General features: G+C 45.1%; 2 protein-coding genes across 2 annotated transcripts; both read left to right on the top strand.

Moving 5' to 3' along the window:
- The first annotated feature begins 737 nt into the window (after positions 1-737).
- Positions 738-7,622, top strand: LOC132994296 (crystallin J1B-like). The gene is made up of 11 exons (XM_061064555.1): positions 738-860; positions 965-1,047; positions 1,144-1,210; positions 2,349-2,528; positions 2,622-2,720; positions 4,781-4,873; positions 4,948-5,104; positions 5,185-5,300; positions 5,451-5,528; positions 7,014-7,153; positions 7,286-7,622. The coding sequence occupies exons 3-11, from the start codon at positions 1,144-1,146 to the stop codon at positions 7,388-7,390; spliced, it is 1,035 nt and encodes a 344-aa protein (XP_060920538.1). The 5' UTR covers positions 738-860; positions 965-1,047; the 3' UTR covers positions 7,391-7,622.
- A 2,725-nt stretch (positions 7,623-10,347) lies between these two features.
- On the top strand, positions 10,348-21,018 carry sh3glb1a (SH3-domain GRB2-like endophilin B1a). The gene is made up of 9 exons (XM_061064229.1): positions 10,348-10,551; positions 12,184-12,325; positions 13,366-13,494; positions 14,666-14,799; positions 14,954-15,046; positions 17,876-17,965; positions 19,036-19,136; positions 19,373-19,610; positions 20,064-21,018. The coding sequence occupies exons 1-9, from the start codon at positions 10,489-10,491 to the stop codon at positions 20,169-20,171; spliced, it is 1,098 nt and encodes a 365-aa protein (XP_060920212.1). The 5' UTR covers positions 10,348-10,488; the 3' UTR covers positions 20,172-21,018.
- Positions 21,019-21,021: the final 3 nt, after the last annotated feature.

The following is a 21,021-nucleotide window of genomic DNA, read 5'->3' as shown; positions in this document are numbered from 1 at the left end:
TGTGTGTGTGTGTTGGGTTTTCATTGGTGTGTGTGTGTGTGTGTTGGGTTTTCATTTGTGTGTGTGTGTGTTGGGTTTTCATTGGTGTGTGTGTGTGTTGGGTTTTCATTGGTGTGTGTGTGTGTGTGTGTGTGTGTGTGTGTGTGTGTGTGTGTGTGTGTTGGGTTTTCATTGGTGTGTGTGTGTGTGTGTTGGGTTTTCGTTGGTGTGTGTGTGTGTGTGTGTGTGTGTGTGTGTGTGTTGGGTTTTCATTGGTGTGTGTGTGTGTGTGTGTGTGTGTGTTGGGTTTTCATTGGTGTGTGTGTGAGTGTTAGGTTTTCATTGGTGTGTGTGTGTGTGTGTGTGAGTGTGTTGGGTTTTCATTGGTGTGTGTGTGTGTTGGGTTTTCATTGGTGTGTGTGTGTGTGTGTGTGTGTGAATGTTGGGTTTTCATTGGTGTGCGTGTGTTGGGTTTTCATTGGTGTGTGTGTGTGTGTGTGTGTGTGTGTGTGTTGGGTTTTCATTGGTGTGTGTGTGTGTGTGAGTGTGAGTGTTGGGTTTTCATTGGTGTGTGTGTGTGTGTGTGTGTGAGTGTGAGTGTTGGGTTTTCATTGGTGTGTGAGTGTGAGTGTTGGGTTTTCATTGGTGTGTGTGTGTGAGTGTTGGGTTTTCATTGGTGTGTGTGTGTGAGTGTTGGGTTTTCATTGGTGTGTGTGTTGGGTTTTCATTGGTGTATTTGTGTGTGTGTGTGTTGGATTTTCATTGGTGTGTGTGTCCTTATCTCTCTGAGCTGATGCTTCCTCCCCTCCACACTAAAAACAGACGTTAACACTTTGACCAAACTGACAGCGATCGGCTGGACGGAGACGGCAAGCCTCGAGGTAAGGAGTCGAGTCTGTTACTGACAAAGAGAATAATGTTTTAAAAGTCCAAAAACAAGAAAATAATCCAACAGATGACAGAATACCATGTGTGTGTCCTGCAGGAGAATCCACATGGTGAGTGTGTCAAAGACAGAAGAGAAGTCAGATTAGAAAACCTTCAAACAGTCACTGACACTGCATTCAGGTACTGAAGATGTTCCTTTTCCCTATAACGATAATCTCATATTCTTTTAAAGCCATGTTTCCTGCTCTCATTATTTCTCGTTTCTTCTGACGGCAGATGTCGATGACGGTGGCAGACCGAGCCGCCGGGGCCATTATCGGGGCCGCAGTCGCAGATGCAGCAGGTGAGATAAACACAGTTACCAAACCAACATGAGTCGTGTTCTTACTGCGTGCCTGGAGCTCTTATTGAGCTTTTATTTTATTTTTTATTTTAAAATTATAAGTATGAGTTTGTCCCTTGCCCTTTGATTCGACTTACACGTGTCTCACCGCGGTCTGATATCACAATATATCGGTTTATCTTTAAAGGTCGCTCTTAAAGTGTTTCTTTCTGACGACCTGCACAGAGTCGTTATCAGTCTCCAGGAGAAACATCTGCACGCACTGATAAAGTTCAGAGGATGTTTCTTTAACTGGAGTCTGTCCACCAGTTAGGAGCAGACGTCACGATGATGTCACAGCAGCGTGCAGTGTGGTGGCAGAAAAACAAGGAAGCAGAAGAAGCTCTACTCATAAAGATGTATGTGTGTGTGTGTGTGTGTGTGTGTGTGTGTCTGTCTGTCTGTCTGTCTGTCTGTGTGTGTGTGTGTGTGTGTGTGTGTCTGTCTGTGTGTGTGTGTGTGTCTGTCTGTCTGTCTGTGTGTGTGTGTGTGTGTGTGTGTGTGTGTGTGTGTGTGTGTGTGTCTGTCTGTCTGTCTGTCTGTCTGTGTGTGTGTGTGTGTGTGTGTGTGTGTGTCCGTCTGTCTGTCTGTCTGTGTGTGTGTGTGTGTGTGTGTGTGTGTTGTGTGTGTCTCTGTGTGTGTGTGTGTGTGTGTGTGTGTGTGTGTGTGTGTGTCCGTCTGTCTGTGTGTGTGTGTGTGTGTGTGTGTGTGTGTGTCCGTCTGTCTGTCTGTCTGTGTGTGTGTGTTGTGTGTGTGTTGTGTGTGTCTCTGTGTGTGTGTGTGTGTGTGTGTGTGTCTGTCTGTCTGTGTGTGTGTGTGTTGTGTGTGTCTCTGTGTGTGTGTGTGTGTGTGTGTCTGTCTGTCTGTCTGTGTGTGTGTGTGTTGTGTGTGTCTCTGTGTGTCTGTCTGTCTGTCTGTGTGTGTGTGTGTGTGTGTGTGTGTGTGTGTGTGTGTGTGTGTGTGTGTGTGTGTGTCCGTCTGTCTGTCTGTCTGTGTGTGTGTGTGTGTGTGTCTGTGTGTCTGTGTGTGTTGTGTGTGTGTTGTGTGTGTCTCTGTGTGTGTGTGTGTGTGTGTGTGTGTGTGTGTCCCTCCCTCTCAGCCCAGCCCATGCACTGGATCTATGATCCGGGTCGTCTCAAAGAGGTTCTGTCTGATCTGGAGCCGAGTCCTGAGTTTCGTCCTCAGTCGGCAAATCCTTTTTACCGTCGGACGACAGGCGAGCAGACGTGTTACGGAGACCAGGCGTTCGTCCTGCTCCAGTCTCTGAGCGACTGTGGAGGTATCAACAGACGGACGGAGTTCTTTATGTTAAGCTAAGCGAACCAGTTTGGTTAGAGTTGTACAGAGATGACGGTGTGTGTTGTGTTTGCAGATGTGGACGCTGAAGATTTGACCAAACGTTTCTACGAGTTCTTTGGCCCAGGAACCGTTTACGATCTGCCTCTAAATGATCCCTACAGGAAGAAAGGAGGTACTGAACGGCCTACGTCCAATGCACAAATCCTGAATACTGAATATTCTGTGTGTAGGACAGACATATCAGAGTGTAAAGTTCTGGTATCATCCACCCCCCGTCATTAACCTCACAGGTCTGAAAGGATATGAGAGCCTCACTTTAGCCCTCACTTATCAATCTGGTGTAGAAACCAGCGAAGATTTGGTGTAGAAATCAACGTACGACAGGGTCCACGTGGGACCTATGAAACGTGCGTATCTGGCTGATCACAGCGTACGCAAGACCGGGTGTTGATAAGTGTGGCGGCTGGAAACGATCGTCATTTAAATACCACGCCCCTATTTATTCACGGTTTAGCTGTCCTCACTCCCAGAGTTTACGGCATGGAGATACTTAATACGGCAAAGAAGAGAAACGAGATATGACCTGAGTGACACCATAACAGAGAAAAGTAAAGAGGAATAACGTTGTGCTGTCTGGCAGCCTGAAATGTAGGATTAAAGAGCTTCAGAAGAAATGCGCCTGCACGGAAATCTCAACAGCGTTGGTGTGGATAAACGAACTCCAGCGGAGTTTTTAATATTTAATTTAATTTGATATGTAACGTACATAATATAGGCTATAATATAATTTTTTAAAATACTTTTAGTTTAAAAAACCTGGTCAGACCACACGATCGCTACAATGTAGCCTAGTATTGCGGGTCTTAAAAGAAGCAGCTCCCGGACCGGAGGACGCCAGCCGTACCCCACCTGAAATTATCCCAGATCGTGGAGCGAGTGGCTTCTTTCATCGGTTCAGCCTCAATATCAGGCACAAGTGGTACAGGCGAACCTGCATCTGTGAAACCTGAAACGTCCTGCATCACATGAATAAAGTGTTTGATCAAACGCTGTGTAATGTGCACTTCTCATCCGATTAGCCTTCTTTCCAAACATGAGAATTTAACACTTACATAAAAGAAGGTCCTGACTCCGTCTTAGAGCCCCCAGATTTCTTTATTCATTATTATGTCACATGTAGTCTCTGGCCTCAGGGCATCTGCTGTGCGTTATTACGGATGTGGCACATCAGCGTATTTATTATTTAAATCTCTGGACATACCGATTAGTTATGATCTAATGTTAATGTTCTCAATTCCTAAATATTTAATATTTCAGAGGCTAAAAGTTGTATCCTCTGAAAGTTTTTCTGTCCTTTTAAAGTAACTGTTTTTAGTTTTTCTGTTTTAGTTTGTCTCAGTATTTTCTGCAGTGATATTCCTGTGCGCTGAACGTTTAACATGTATTTACTGAAAGCAGCCTCTCTAATCTTTAATCTTTAAAGTAAATCGATTAAACAGACAAAAATTAATCAAATAAAACACACAACTAAATAAATCACCTGACCGCTCGCGCTGCTCAACATTATTTAAAAAGCAATGTAGTCTACAGAGATCGTTTGAGGTGGAGCGTAATATAAAATAAATTTGAGATATCTTATCTAACAGTAAATCTGTGAACCTCTATCTATCCGTCTTAACAAGCACTGTTATAGTATGATCTCATTATTCTCCGACACAGACAGATTCGCTTTAGCGCAAGTCCACACTGAGTTGAAAACGTGCGTACACGAACTGAGACCTGGTGTGAGATTTGAGCGTACCCTCCGCTCACGTCCAAATTGATAAGTGCCGAACTTTGCGTGGAAATGACCGTACACCCATTTTTCTGCCGTACATACTTTTGATAAGTGAGAGCCTTTGAGTCTGATAAAAACTGAACATCGTGTTTTTCCACCTGCTTTACATGGAAATATATTCTGTACAGTCAGACTTCCTTCTTCAGCCTTTAAAACACAGAGCTGCTGTTAATCATCACAGGAGAACTCTGGGTAAAATCATCTGTACACAGCGTTATGTCCGACAGTAAAACCAGAAGAACTGTGTCCTCATCAGGACACAGATCAGAGCGCCACCTGCAGAGGGGATCGTGATCAGCTGATCTGCTGAGTCCATCCTCATCAAATGTATTGTATCTGTAAATCAGAGTCTGTGGATTAAAAGGAAACCGTTCATACATGTTTGTTTTTGTTAGGTCCTAAAGCCGTCCTCCCCATCCCCGGCCCGTGGAGAAACAGCAGCCTGAAAGCTTTCTTCAGAAATGTGGACGCTGGAAAAGAAGAAACAGGTAAAAACCACAGATCCAAAGCTGCATGACACCTCCCGGGATGCTTCCTGTTGTAACTTTTCTGTGTGTTTCAGGCTGTGAGGTGGACTGCCAGATGGACGGCGTCACTAAGCTGGCTCCGGTTGTAGCCATGTTTGCAGGTCGACCTGAGATGTTGGAGAAGGTGGAGCGAGCCGTCAGAGTGAACCAGAACAACGACATGTGTGTGGCTGTGACGCTGGCTGCTGCAAGGTGATTATGTACAGCCACTGCATCACAATATGTTCTGATAGGAAGTGAAGGTTTAACCTGAGTCTGTCTCTCCTCTTAAGGTTTTTGGAGCACTTCATCCTGAATGGCCCCGATCCTGACGCTCTGGAGAAAGTTCTGTCTCAGCTGAACGACCCAAAAAGACAGAACCCTCAGGATCTGGACAAAGCTGTCTGTGGTCAGGAAACACAGGGCTTTACAGAACCCTGATATATTACAGCTCCTAATATAGATTCAGTTTAACAAATATGTTTAAGTGATGTGAATTAAGAAATCAGACGACGTAAATACTTCACCTGAAACATCTCTCTCTCTCTTTGTGCTACAGCTCACCTCCAGCAGGTGAAGGAGAACCTGAGGAGGAGCAGCTCTCAGCTGATCCCTGCGGTGTTCACCAACACATGAGGTGAGCTATGAACATGCCATGATTAGGTATGGTTAGGTATAGTTAGGTATGGTTAGGTATGGTTAGGTATGGTTAGGTATGGTTAGGTATGGTTAGGTATAGTTTGGTATGGTTAGGTATGGTTAGGAATGGTTAGGTATGGTTAGGTATAGTTAGGTATAGTTTGGTATGGTTAGGTATGGTTTGGTATGGTTAGGTATAGTTTGGTATGGTTAGGTATGGTTAGGTATGGTTTGGTATGGTTAGGTATAGTTTGGTATGGTTAGGTATAGTTAGGTATGGTTAGGTATGGTTTGGTATGGTTAGGTATGGTTAGGTATGGTTAGGTATGGTTAGGAATGGTTAGGTATGGTTAGGCATAGTTTGGTATGGTTAGGTATGGTTAGGAATGGTTAGGTATGGTTAGGCATAGTTTGGTATGGTTAGGTATAGTTTGGTATGGTTAGGTATAGTTTGGTATGGTTAGGTATGGTTTGGTATGGTTAGGTATAGTTTGGTATGGTTAGGTATGGTTAGGAATGGTTAGGTATGGTTAGGAATGGTTAGGTATGGTTAGGCATAGTTTGGTATGGTTAGGTATGGTTAGGTATAGTTTGGTGTGGTTAGGTATGGTTAGGTATGGTTAGGTATAGTTTGGTATGGTTAGGTATGGTTAGGTATAGTTTGGTGTGGTTAGGTATGGTTAGGTATGGTTAGGTATGGTTAGGTATAGTTTGGTATGGTTAGGTATGGTTAGGTATGGTTAGGTATGGTTAGGTATAGTTAGGTATGGTTAGGTATGGTTAGGTATGGTTAGGTATAGTTTGGTATGGTTAGGTATGGTTAGGTATAGTTTGGTGTGGTTAGGTATGGTTAGGTATGGTTAGGTATAGTTTGGTATGGTTAGGTATGGTTAGGTATGGTTAGGTATAGTTTGGTATGGTTAGGCATGGTTAGGTATAGTTTGGTATGGTTAGGTATGGTTAGGTATAGTTTGGTATGGTTAGGTATGGTTAGGTATGGTTTGGTATGGTTAGGTATGGTTAGGTATGGTTAGGTATAGTTTGGTATTATTAGGTATGGTTAGGTATAGTTTGGTATTATTAGGTATGGTTAGGTATGGTTAGGTATAGTTTGGTATTATTAGGTATGGTTAGGTATGGTTAGGTATGGTTAGGTATAGTTTGGTATTATTAGGTATGGTTAGGTATAGTTTGGTATTATTAGGTATGGTTAGGTATAGTTTGGTATTATTAGGTATGGTTAGGTATAGTTTGGTATTATTAGGTATGGTTAGGTATAGTTTGGTATTATTAGGTATGGTTAGGTATAGTTTGGTATTATTAGGTATGGTTAGGTATAGTTTGGTATGGTATGGTTAGACCTGGTTGATCGTTTTAGAGACACAGTGCAGAACCTACTTCAGTATCACTTTAAACATCTGGATCCTCTGTCTGTGATCAGGATCTGTCACATGAGCACTCATACGTCTCATTCTGCATGCAGCTCTGCCCGGTGCATTCCAGGGGGCGCTGCACGCTGTCCTGACCCTGACCCAGCTGGATGAGGCCGTCAGGGACACGATGCGGCGTGGGGGATGCACCGCCAGTCGAGCCTCCTTCATAGGAGCCTGTTTCGGAGCTCAGGTAGAGAAAGTGTCCATCATGTCGAACATTTTAAAGTCAATGACACATTTTAGATTAAAGTATGAATCAGTCAAGGAACACTAGAACAGACAGTGGCATGTTGCCCTGAAGTTTTCATCTTGATTCTTTCAGACCGGTCTGCAGGGAATCTCCGAGTCCTGGAGGGAGAGGACGCTCAGGTTCCCTCTGCTGATGGAGCTCGCTGGGAAAGTGGTCCAAAAACACCAACAGTCGTAGATTTGCCCTAAATACTCCCGTTTATCAAGAATTCATGGAGTGTGCATGACATCTATTTTTAGAGGTCTTTCTGTGGCTGCAGACGCACTCTGACATGACAGTTTATGACAGTCTCATTTGAAAGTCTCTGACTGAATGAAGCTTGAATCCTTTTGTTCTGTCACAGATGCACTGACTCCACTTATTTATGTAGGACATGAAAAACAGTCTCAAATAAAGACGTTTAATGTCACCAACATGTCTGTGTTTCTTCTTGTTCTCAGAGCAGTCTGCGTTTCCTAATCCCAGGAAACATGTGTCTCCTTGCTGTGAAAGTCATTCTGCAGAATCAGCTTCTCTGTTATTACAGATCGACTCCAATTTACAAGCACAGACTGCAAACGACTCGTCCCTCTGAGGAGCGCTTCTCCTTTATGAAAGTGCTGACTTCTATATTCTCATGTTTAAAGCAGACGCCCCAACTTTTCAGAGACTTCTCCAAGTAGGAAAGCAGAGGCCGAGCTTTAATGTCTTTGCCGTGGTGTGGTTGTAAAGAATGCAGCGTGTGGGCTGCGGCTGCAGGCCTCTCTCTGGTTTACAGCTTAAACTTGTTGACCAGTGATGGATCGTTCAGGCGCGTTTCAATGGTTTCATGGTCAACACTGTAAATCAAGATGTAAACTAGAGTCACATGTCATCGTGGTGTCTGAAGTCGTGTAAAAGAAAGCCTGACGTAGGGTTGTCATGATACCACGATTTAAAAGTCTTTTATGGTTCTAGTGAAAATCACAACATATGATACCTGGTTGTTACCACGGCAACACAAAAAGAAGTCCTAGACACACGTTTTTTTTTTGTTATGTCTGGGTTCTAATTGCAAGAAACGGTGTAAAATGCACACAAACGTTGCCAACAGGGCGCCACATTAGTGGGTGGATTTCAGCAGTGGTGTGCAACACAACACCTTTCAGACTGATTTTCTTGTAAAAGTGCTGTGACTACGCTCAGCTGTCGTCACGTCTTTGTACGGTCGTAGTGATTCTGCGACAGCGAAATATTGGCGTCCCAGTCTGTGAGGTCACATTGTGTTTCAACGTTGTGGAAGCACAGCACAGTCAGACATGCACACACACACACAGCGCTGTTCTCCCCCCCCGCTGGATCAGCTGATCCCCTCTCTCCTCTGTAACGCCTCTGTTACTACCTCTGAAGACGCTAGGGGGGGGGGGGGTCACTTCACCCTCGATTCGACTCCACGACATTCAGACTGAAGGAGAAACGTCACAGGGGTGGAAACATCGCTGTTTCAAACTGAACAGGATAACGGTCACTCCCTCTGGCAACTTTGACGGGTTGAATTTTACATATTTTATTGTAGTCGTCTCAAAAAGAGAAATAAACTAATTGCTCTGTGACATTTGCCGACCTTCTCTTTGAGCCGTCTTTGAGGAAGCTGTTTGACTCCCTCTCTCCCTCTCTCCCCCTCTCTCTCTCTCCCTCTCTCTCTCTGTCTCTCCCCCTCTCCCTCTCTCTCTCTCACTCTCTCTCTCCCTCTCTCTCCCTCTCTCTCCCTCTCTCTCTCTCCCTCTCTCTCTCTCTGTCTCTCCCCCTCTCCCTCTCTCTCTTTCCCCTTTTCCCTCTCTCTCCCTCTCTCTCTCTCTCCATCTCTCTCCCTCTCTCTCTCCCCTTCCCCCTCTCCCTCTCTCTCTGCCTCTCTCTCTCTCTCCCCCTCCCCTCTCCCTCTCTCTATCTCTCCCCCTCTCCCTCTCTCTCACTCTCTCTTTCTCCCCTCCCCTTCTCTCTCTCTCTCACTCTCTCTCTCTCCCCCCTTCCCTTCTCTCTCTCTCTCTCCCTCTCTCTCTCCCCCTCCCCCTCTCCCTCTCTCTCTCTCCCTCTCTCTCCCCCTTCCCTTCTCTCTCTCTCTCTCTCTCCCTCTCTCTCTCTCCCTTTCTCTCTCCCTCTCTCCCTCTCTCTCTCTCTCTGTGACTTCCTCCCACGCAGCAGGTGGCAGCGTCTGTCTCCATAATCACATCCAGACCTGAAGACTGGTTTTGTTTTGACTGAATCTGCCAAAGTCTTCTTCTTCACATGTTTTCTAAGAAACAGGAGGTGGTTGCATAAGAAATGATGATGCAGGAATATTATCCCACTGTGTCCGGACTCATCAGCATGCATAAGAACAAAGAAAGGACTGCATGAGTTCAGACATGACGAGGAGGATGAAAATGATAACGTCTTTTTTCTTTTTGTTTACAGAGACAGACATAGGCCTCTAGGATATATTTAGTTTACTGCTAGTTGGTGGTCATCTACACCGTTTGTTATTGACCCATTGGAAAAAATGAAATTGCAATTAAAAAAATGTAGCCTATCTAGAACAAACTAAAAACATCACGCCGTATGAAGTGATAGTCAAAATGAAGAGTTCACCTTTTGGGACAGAAATCTCCTGAGTGATTCCCTTAGACTGTAAACATAAAAGAGGTACCGGGTCAGTGGTGATTAGGCTACTAGAGTCTGTTTGGGCCACAGGGGGGCCCTCCAGCCAGCGTTCATCATCATTATGTTATACATAATATATGTGAGTGTGCGCTGATGAGGCCCCTTTAGGTTTCCAACTGTCATTTTGCACATTTTGAGCCACCCCTGTGGTTTAAAGTTTGTCAGCCCTCGGGGGCCCCCTACTGGCCTGTGGCCCCAAACAGTTGCCTGCCTTGCTTGTTAACAAGCAGCTCCTCTACGGAGGGTTCATGACATTTTTGTAGTTTTATTAGATCAGTATAAGGTGTTCATAAAACGTCCTCTCACCTGTCATAAATCCCGGAATGTGAATACCAGCGGAACCTTCAGTTTACACCGTTGTTCTTTGTAAACAAAGCGTTCACTTCTCATCTGAGTTCGTCAGAACACGCATGCGCAACACGTCACGTCACAGGCTTGCTGAGCGGGGCGCGGCAGGGAACGCTCTTGTCCGCGTACACACTCTTTGTCCGGATCAACAGCTGGGTGGATCTCCGACAGAAGGAAAGTTGCTGTGATGACATTTTGTGTAGTGATGGCAGTCTGACTGTGACAGGAGCTAGCTGTAGTATAAAGTGTTAACCCCTCCCCGCTGTGACATGGACTTTAACGTGAAGCGGTTAGCTGCAGACGCCGGGACGTTCCTGAGCCGGGCCGTGCAGGTAACCGTTTAACCGTTTAACCGTTTAGCCTGGAGCCGCCGTTAGCCGCTAGCTAGTGGAGCGTTAGCTAGCTAATTAGCATCTCTGAGAAAAGTCTGTATCCTGTTAGCGTTTAAGGATTCATTTTAATAATATCTGTAACATCTTAGACTTTATTATAGTTTTATATTTGGTCAACATGATGTTTAACAGGCAGCAGATAATGTTAAATAAAGTTATTATCGACATTAACCGGAGATAACGTTAGTTTGAAAGGCTAGCTGTTCCGCCCAATCAGGTCACGATACTCAGATCTTAAAGTTTGATACACCTGGAGAAATCTAACAGTATGAGTACCTGCTTCATTCAACAGAAAGGTCCAAGCTGAGGTGTTTTATACTTATTGATACCACATGATGAACTTATCTCTTATTTTAATGATGGATGGTATTTAAAGTGCCACAATTTAATAAAAGTACACATATTTCATCAGACAGGTGTGGAGGAGATGATTAAATACATAAAAATAAAAGCTCCGAAACACTGTCTGAATTACACTTCACATCATTGTAAAGTTTCTGTGTAATTCAGACGGTTTGTCTGCAACTTTCAGGTGATTAAAATCATTAAAAAGTGTTGCTCAGAACTTGTGTTTTTGTTGTCGTGGGATCGAAATAGGTTTGATTTTTAACGGTATTGAAGGAAGTCTAAAGTTCTGGTACTGTGACAACTCTAGTCCTAGGAAGGGATGCACCGACCCACTCCGATATTTTATGAATCATAATTGTTGTTGTTGTTGGTATTATGTGTAAAGTTACACAAAGCTGTGGTAAACCCGGCGTTAATATAATATAAAAGATAAATTGATTCCAAAGAAATGAGAAAGTCTGAACTTTGTGCAGGAAGCAGCAACAGCTGATTTTCAAATTAAAAGTTTTAAACTGAAGTATAAGAATTGTTCCATTTCATCTGAACGTTGTCATGGAGATGAATTGTTGACACGTCTTACAGTTCAGTCTGATCGTCTTCAAAGACAGACTGAGCGAGCTGAGGTTAAAGTGTCCAGAGATAATCTGTGACGTGGACCGGCGCCGTCAGTCGGCTATCCCATACATAAATTACGTCAATATCTGACCTGGTACTGATATTAGGTCAGATCTGTCCCATCTCTAGTCAGGCACAAATATTAAGTTGTTTCTTATTTTTCATTTTAGAAAGTTACAGACAATCTCCTTCACACGGTTTACTCAAACAAACAGTTGCAATGTTTCCTGAAACATCACTGAGACGTTTGACCTCCTGCGAGGTTACCGAGCTAGCTAGCGTCGCGTAGGCGTCCCACAACGCGTAGTGTGACCAGTGCGCATGACATCTGTTTACCTACGCAGTGGGAAAAGGAGGCTGTGATGTAATGGCGTACAGACATCCCTGCGTGGTGTGTGCTTAGTCTCGTGATACAATATTTCAGAGTGAACATAAAACGACCCGAGGAGAGAAAAACGACAAAGACTCATTGAACCACATGAATCTGAACAAAGCAGACAGCCTTGATGTGTTTAAAATAGTCACAGCTGTACTGACTCTTCTGACCCCGTCACTGTCCAGGTCAAATGTTCTCTGCTTCTCAACATGATTTATGTTTATTGTTTTCAGTTCACAGAGGAGAAACTGGGTCAGGCCGAGAAGACCGAGTTGGACGCTCATTTGGAAAACCTTCTGATCCGAGCTGAAAACACGAAGCAGTGGACAGAGAGGATCATGAAGCAGACCGAAGTCTTACTACAACCCAACCCCAGTAAGATCACGCACATCTGACCCGGGCGGGAATATCAATATTTATATATGTGAAGCTTCCATTCACAGCCCGGGCTTTGATTCTTTTCAGTCTATGAAATGTTCCCGCCTTTATTTGAGACATCCATCTATACATCTAGATGGATAGACTTGTAGTTATTACACCAGAGAGGAGACTGCACATTAAATTAAGTTACAGGACGCCGACCTGCTGCACGGCTTGTACACATACCAGCTTCATTCTGTCTTATTTATCTCCATATTTTAAATAAATAATCAACGCTGAAAACATCATGGCCTCTAACAGAGAGCTGCCTTCATGTATCGAGTACCAAGAGTCCAACTAAACCTCTGAGCTGTCGTTTGACCCCCGTCAGTCTGTCACACACGCACACACAGTCAGACATACAGACACACACACACAATCAGAAACACACACAGTCAGAAACAGACACACACAATCAGAAACACACACACACAGTCAGCCACACACACACACAGTCAGACACACACACACACAGTCAGAAACACACACACACACACAGTCAGACACACACACACACAGTCAGCCACACACACACAGTCAGAAACAGACACACACACACACACACACACACACACAGTCAGAAACACACACACAGTCAGACACACACACAGTCAGAAACACACACACACAGTCAGACACACACACACACAGTCAGACACAGTCAGACACACACACAGACTCACACACACAGACAGAAACACACACACACACAGTCAGAAACACACACAGACACACACACAGACAGACACACACAGACAGACACACACACTCTCTGGTGCTCTGGTCGTGTAAACTGGATTTGTTCTGCTCCGTGTCTCACGTAGATTTGCAGCCTCCGTCATGTGATGAGGAAACATGAAACTAATTCCATTCATTGAGAGGAGAATTTGATTCCTCTCATCGTCCAATGAAAGCTTCTGTTTCCTTAATGTGTGTCCTGAAGTCTGAGGTCTCATGACTCTGTAAGTGAGTTTTCTCGTTGCATTCTTCCACAGATGTCCGTTTAGAAGAGTTTGTGTACGAGAAACTGGAGAAAAAAGCCCCCACGCGAATGAACAACCACGAGTTGCTGGGACAGTCCATGATCGAATCAGGGAGCGAGTTTGGTCCAGGAACTGCATACGGTGAGTAACGCTGACGCATCGCCTCCTAAACGCTCGTCCATCACCTGCAGGACTCTGAGGAACTGACTGACGAAGAAATACCTCCTTTACTATATGATGATGTCACAAATATATACTCGGCCCTGTTGTCCCCCCTCCTCATCCCCCCGCCTGCTCTCACACTGCTCCAGGACTAACCGGGCCTGAGCACGGCTACCTCGTAACACAACACATGCACGACTTTACGTGGTCATGAAGCGTGCTCAGTTTATGAGACAGACGGACGAGTCTGCGTCGGCACATCGGAGAACATGACAGCTACTTCATGTCATGAGTCATGTAGTGACCAATTTTAACAAACCCAATATTGTTTGGAAAAGTCACTTGAGGGAGGAATGTGGAAGCTTTCAGACGTGTGCTTACCTAGAAGAAATTAACACAGTCCATTGATGTTGTGATTTGGATATTTCAATCCATTTATTTTAAACACTTCTTATCAAATAAAGGAAAATATGACAACCACTGTCTATAAATAAAACAAACAAATCCGCGTTGGATGCGTTTAATTCCGACAGGCTGACACGGTAAAAAAACTGTTTGCCTCCATTCAATCACCTGTCCCACCTCACCTGGAGCCTTGCTTTAACCACAGCATCCGCCCAGGCTACACATAGTGCCCAGTAGAGGGCCAACACACACAACCATAAGGAAAATAGCATGACACAAAACAAACACAGAGTCAGATACAGACAGAACACTCCGGGGTTTCTCCTCAATGAAGGCTGACCACGTCGTGTGCTCGTGCTCGAACTGTACCGTGCTGAAGAACACCTCTTCAAAGCAAGCCAGGGCCGAGGAAGTGATCAGAGCACTCACACGAGTCAAACTGGACTTGACTAGTGTGAGTGTGTCCTTAGATACTTTATGATACCTGGTGTTTCAAACCATACAGACTCTGTTATTGAATTTAAAAGATGGGAAAGTAACGAAGCTTCGTCATCCTACGTCTGTTTCATCAGAGAGGTGAGAGGAAAACCTCTGTCCAACAATATTCCTTAAAGTGTTCATGGTAAAGTGTCGTCATGGTGATGATCCTCTGATGAAAGCCTGCAGCGCTTTTCAGATAGGATACGGTGTGTCCTGCTCTCGCCGTGCGTGAGAGAGTGTTGTTTAATTCACGTGTCTCTTTCAGGAAACGCTCTGATAAAATGTGGAGAGACGGAGAAGCAGATCGGGGGGGCGGAGCGAGAGTTAATCCAAAGTGCTGCCATCAACTTCCTGACACCTTTCAGGAACTTTTTGGAAGGAGACTTTAAAACCATCCTGGTGAGTTTGGACTGAACTCTCTAATCTAATCCTGTGAACATGAGTGAAGTCCTGATGAATCGATCAGAGATCAAACTCTGTGACATCACATCTTACATACGGCGCTTTGAAGGATCAGAAACATCTTCACCTTGTTCTTTGTCTCTCTGTGCAGAAAGAACGGAAGCTGCTGCAGGTCAAACGTCTGGATCTGGACGCCGCCAAAACTCGGCTAAAGAAAGCACGGATGGCCGACGCCAGAGCGGCGGTAAGTTAATGCACACACAGCAGTTGTGTGTGTGTGTGTGTGTGTGTGTGTGTGTGTGTGTGTGTGTGTGTGTGTGTGTGTGTGTGTGTGTGTGTGTGTGTGTGTGTGTGTGTGTGTGTGTGTGTGTGTGTGTGTGTGTGTGTGTGTGTGTGTGTGTGTGTGTGTGTGTGTGTGTGTGTGTGTGATAAATGCAGATTAAAATGTTTTTCTCTAACATCATTAGCTGTCGGGGCGTCTCTCACCATCAAGACACACACAGTTACACACACACACACAGTGTAAGTATACGATGTGTGTGCTGTCCTCATGCTGCAGCAGCTGTAGCTCTAACTTGTGTGTCACTGTTTTTAAAACACAAAGCAGCAGATGTGAGCGCAGGAAGTGACAGAGGTGAGTGGAATGTTACAGCGGCCATGTTTGATTTCAACACACACACACACAGCAGCTGCCTCGTTGAAAACTTGAAAATCTTAAAGACGAGTCTATAAGAAACAACCCCCCTCTGTTTCTCTCTCTCTCTCTCTCACCCTCTCTCTCTCCCTCGCGCTCTCTCTCTCCCCCCCTCTCTCTCTCTCTCCCCCTCCCTCGAGAACAGTGTTTGTCTCTGATCTGAGCTCCTCAGTTTGTTTATGAAAGCGTGAGGCGGCCATTGTTCCTGCAGCTCTGAATGTTTTGGCTCCGTGTGAGGAAAAGGAAACGACATCGTCACGTGTAAGGTGCAGGGGTCTCATTTATAAAAGAGTGCGTAGAATCCATACTAAAAATGTACGTGCGCCAAAAACCCGGAAATGGCGTGCGCACAAAATGATTCAGATTTATAAAACCGTTCATACACACACCTGCACGCAATGTTCCCTTTATAAATCACGGTCCACCTGGAAATGTGCGCACATAGATTAGTCCCATGTTCCGCCCTCTACCCGCCCACAATCAACCATAAAAGGTCAATGCAAAGCAGCTCGTGAATGAAGAAGCATACAAACGAGTGGGCGGAGCTAAGGTTTCCAGCGCTGGATCGCGGCCAAACCCGGAAGTTTAGAGGAAGAAACAAAACTTTCTGACCCAGAAACAGAGGAGTTTGTGAATGAGGTGAAGGATAAAATGGACATATGGGTAGTTTACTGCAGCAGTCCTCCTACAGCGCCAAAACATACAGCGTTCATCATTACGCACGAGTATATCTACAATGTTTACATGTTTACAGGACCCACACTCACTTTTTCATATAATGATGAGTGCTCACATCAGTCAGCAGTCTCCCTCACTCTATCATATTAGTAATCAAAGGTCCCTCACTCTATCATATTAGTAATCAAAGGTCCCTCACTCTATCATATTAGTAATCAAAGGTCCCTCACTCTATCATATTAGTAATCAAAGGTCCCTCACTCTATCATATTAGTAATCAAAGGTCCCTCACTCTATCATATTAGTAATCAAAGGTCCCTCACTCTATCATATTAGTAATCAAAGGTCCCTCACTCTATCATATTAGTAATCAAAGGTCCCTCACTCTATCATATTAGTAATCAAAGGTCCCTCACTCTATCATATTAGTAATCAAAGGTCCCTCACTCTATCATATTAGTAATCAAAGGTCCCTCACTCTATCATATTAGTAATCAAAGGTCCCTCACTCTATCATATTAGTAATCAAAGGTCCCTCACTCTATCATATTAGTAATCAAAGGTCCCTCACTCTATCATATTAGTAATCAAAGGTCCCTCACTCTATCATATTAGTAATCAAAGGTCCCTCACTCTATCATATTAGTAATCAAAGGTTTGATCAACGAACAAAAACGTTGATTGTTGGTCCTTTTTTTCGTGGTAAACTCCGTCTGCTCTGACTCATTATGAGGATATATAGACCTAATGATCGTCTCAGAGATGACCTGACTTAATGTCCACACTTGAATTATTTACAGAATAAATACGTGCAGCTGATGAAGACATGCTAAGTATGGAGGAGGTGAAATGTGTGAAGCCACCGCCGTGTCTCTGTGCGTCTTGAAAAAAACTAAAAACCACACTTGATGATAAATGCACGATATTGAAAGATATTAATGAAAACTGGAGGCTCTATGGTTTTAGTCTAACTTTTAACTCTACATCAGTGATTACATTAGTGTACAGTCCGGTCCTCTGAGGTCCGTCCGGGAAAATGAAGGCGAAACGGCGGTGATGAAATATGTATGTGACAGACTTTTATTTTTTATTTTATGTTTATATATTGTCATAATGAAAGTGACTTATTGGAAACAGCTCACTACGTGTGTGATTATAGCCTAAATAAAACCCTCGGTTTGAATGATTCTGATGACGTGGATCTGTCAGTAAAGTTTGATATTTAGTGAAATAAAATGTGGAAGAGAGAATTTCCCATGCCTCCAAAATGAACGTATGCCTGGGTCACAGTTTGCTTACCGATGCGCAGGTTTTACCGTCAGGTTTGTTTTTATAGATCACAAACTTTGCGTGGGAAAAGGCATACGCCAGTTTCAGACCCCGTTCTGTGCGTACGCAACGGTTATAAATGAGAGCCCTGGTCCTTACAGCCTAAAGTCACAGTTCTAAGTCACCAAGCTGGATAGATCGCCATGGTAACCGACTCCAAACATGTTCAGACTTACAGCTTCAAGACTTTAAAGGTGTCACAGTCATGTTGTACTTAACACTTTAATTTGAAAGTTTTTATATGTCATCCTCGCCTAATCCACTGTTTCAGTCTGACATTCATTCATACGTTCTTTTACATCCATAAATCATCACACATGTGTCTCTGTGTTGTGTGTGTCTGTGTGATCATGATGTTCTCTGCGTCGTCAGGCCGAGCAGGAGCTGAGGATGACCCAGAGCGAGTTTGACCGACAGGCAGAGATCACCAGACTGCTGCTGGAGGGAGTCAGCAGCACACACGTATGTTACACACACACACACACACACACACATATTTAAGTATTTATTTCTCTCTCTCTGTGTCCTCTCTCTCTCTCTCTGTGTCCTCTCTCTCTATGTGTCCTCTCTCTCTGTGTGTCCTCTCTCTATGTGTCCTCTCTCTCTCTGTGTCCTCTCTATGTGTCCTCTCTCTCTGTGTGTCCTCTCTCTCTGTGTCATCTCTCTGTGTCCTCTCTGTGTGTCCTCTCTCTCTGAGTCCTCTCTCTCTGTGTCTTCTCTCTCTCTGTGTGTCCTCTCTCTCTCTGTGTGTCCTCTCTCTCTGTGTGTCCTCTCTATGTGTCCTCTCTCTTTCTGTGTGTCCTCTCTATGTGTCCTGTCTCTCTCTGTGTGTCCTCTCTATGTGTCCTCTCTCTTTCTGTGTGTCTTCTCTATGTGTCCTGTCTCTCTCTGTGTTCCTCTCTCTGTGTGTCCTCTCTCTCTCTCTGTGTGTCCTCTCTCTCTCTCTCTGTGTCCTCTCTCTCTCTCTGTGTCCTCTCTCCGTGTGTCCTCTCTCTCTCTCTGTGTGTCCTCTCTCTCTCTCTGTGTGTCCTCTCTCTAACGGGTCCTCTCTCTGTGTGTCCTCTCTCTCTCTCTGTGTGTCCTCTCTCTCTCTCTGTGTCCTCTCTCTCTCTCCGTGTGTCCTCTCTCTCTCTCTGTGTGTGTCCTCTCTCTGTGTGTCCTCTCTCTAACGGGTCCTCTCTCTGTGTGTGTCCTCTCTCTAATGGGTCCTCTCTCTGTGTGTGTCCTCTCTCTAACGGGTCCTCTCTCTCTGTGTGTCCTCTCTCTAACGGGTCCTCTCTCTGTGTGTGTCCTCTCTCTAACGGGTCCTCTCTCTCTTTCTGTGTCCTCTCTCTGTGTGTGTCCTCTCTCTCTTTCTGTGTCCTCTCTCTGTGTGTGTCCTCTCTCTGTCTGTGTCCTCTCTCTGTGTGTGTCCTCTCTGTGTGTGTCCTCTCTGTGTGTGTCCTCTCTCTGTGTGTCCTCTCTCTGTGTGTCCTCTCTCTAACGGGTCCTCTCTCTAACGGGTCTTCTCTCTAACCTGTGTCTCCCCTCAGGCTCACCATCTTCGCTGTTTGAACGACTTTGTGGAGGCTCAGACGACGTACTACGCCCAGTGTTACCAGTACATGGGGGACCTGCAGAAACAGCTGGGCAGGTGATCATCAACCGTCATGACATCATCATGACAGAAACACAATATATATGTTAGTGCATGCAGCTGTCAGTCATAAACAAACTGGTGTCAACCTGCTCCAGAGTCCATGTAGAGGTGACTCATGTTCACCCGTCAGTAGACAAATATTAACAAGGTCTAGTTTGAAGACGTCAGGGAGTCGAGCTGTGTCTGAAGCCGCTCTTCTTCAGCCCTCTCTCTCTCTCTCTCTCCATCAGCTTCCCCTCCTCGTTCTCCAACAACAACCAGTCGTCAGTGTCCGGCGGAGCCAGCATCTCTGTTCCAACCATCCCCGTGTCAGCCTCTCTGCCCAGCGTCTCCGGGGGTAGCAGCGTCTCCGGGGGAACATCAGGAGGATTCAACGAGCTGAGGAGCTCCAACGGCAGCCGCAAAGCTCGAGTCCTGTACGACTACGACGCGGCGAGCAGCAGCGAGCTCTCCCTGCTGGCTGACGAGGTCAGACACTGAACTGTTCTGCAGGTTTCATCCTGACATGCTCTCATTTCTATCAGAGAAAGTGTTTCATATTCAGCTCAGGCTGCTGCTTGCTAATGTTAGCATCCTAGCATGTTGCACTCTGTCGTCTGAAGAGGAGAACTGTGAATCTCCTCGTGAGCTAACCTATGCTAACTGGAGAGCCCCTTTAGCTTACCTTACCTTTCTCTCATGAGAGGTCAAAGGTCTCAGAATCTCACGAGAGTAAAGACGATAAACACGGGATAGAAAGCTAAACCTCATCAAACCGGTTCAAAACTTAACCAGACCGTGCACCGTTTTTACAGATCCAGGACGACTCACTCATATCTTTAACGCTAAGATTGGTTTATCTTTATACATATTAATGTGTGCGTGTGTGCGTGCATGTGCATGCGTGTGTTTGTGCGTGTGTGTCTGTGTGTGCGTCCTCAGGTGATCACAGTGAGCAGCGTCCCCGGCATGGACTCAGACTGGCTGATGGGAGAGAGAGGAAACCAGAAAGGAAAAGTCCCCATCACTTACCTGGAGCTGTTTAACTAATACCCCACCCTACATCAACCCCCCCACCCCACCCGCACCCATACACAACCCTACATCACCCCCCTCCCCCACTGTGATCTCTTGTTTATCTCGTGTCACCTCATGCCGTCATTTCAGTCAAAGTTTAAAATCTTTCAGTTTTTATGAACTGGAGCTGGACTGAGGGGACCCCCCCAGCTCCTCCCCCTCCCCCTAACTCCTCCCCCTTTCCATAGCCCCCCCCCCGATGTGTATCAGCAGAACATTTCTCCAACCTGCTTCAAGTCTTTGTGTTTGATCCCCTGTAATCTGCCGTATGTGCCTGACCATCTCCCTAACGGTAACTTCGATCAGATCTAAAGTTTGTTTACGTCGGTGAGAGACGGCCAGCTGAACGCCCTGAGAGTGGCGCCCTCTAGAGATAATCACGTGTCTAACGCAGAGATGGACTTCAGTTTGACGTGACTGATGCTGCGGTCAGAGCCGTATGTTTTATCGATGATTCCCTTTTAAGCCAGACGTCAGGAAGTACCTCGTTGACCCGCCGTATTCAGACGCTTTTTAGTCTCGCCATTATTTATATTGGAAACAACAGAAAGTTCTTTAACCAGAAGACGTTTTTTATACCTCTGCTGAATTCTCAATCTCTGTACAAACATCATCATCATCGTTTTTTATCCTTAATGTTTGTAACATGAAGCTCCGTTTCTCTCTGACCTTCATTTCAACAGGAACGCTTCGTTCCGTTCTGGGAGATCCCTTTTCTCACCTCATGGCTGCTTTTTGTTTCATGTGTAACTGAACGTGCAAAACATGTAAAATATCAAAACAATATGATGCATTAAATAAGAAAATATGAACGACTGGAGGT

The sequence above is a fragment of the Labrus mixtus genome, chromosome 19 (assembly GCF_963584025.1).
Source record: "Labrus mixtus chromosome 19, fLabMix1.1, whole genome shotgun sequence".
In the NCBI taxonomy this organism is placed as follows: Eukaryota; Metazoa; Chordata; class Actinopteri; order Labriformes; family Labridae; genus Labrus; species Labrus mixtus.
The sequence above is the reverse complement of the archived record's forward strand: the minus strand, read 5'-3'. Positions and strand labels throughout refer to the sequence as shown.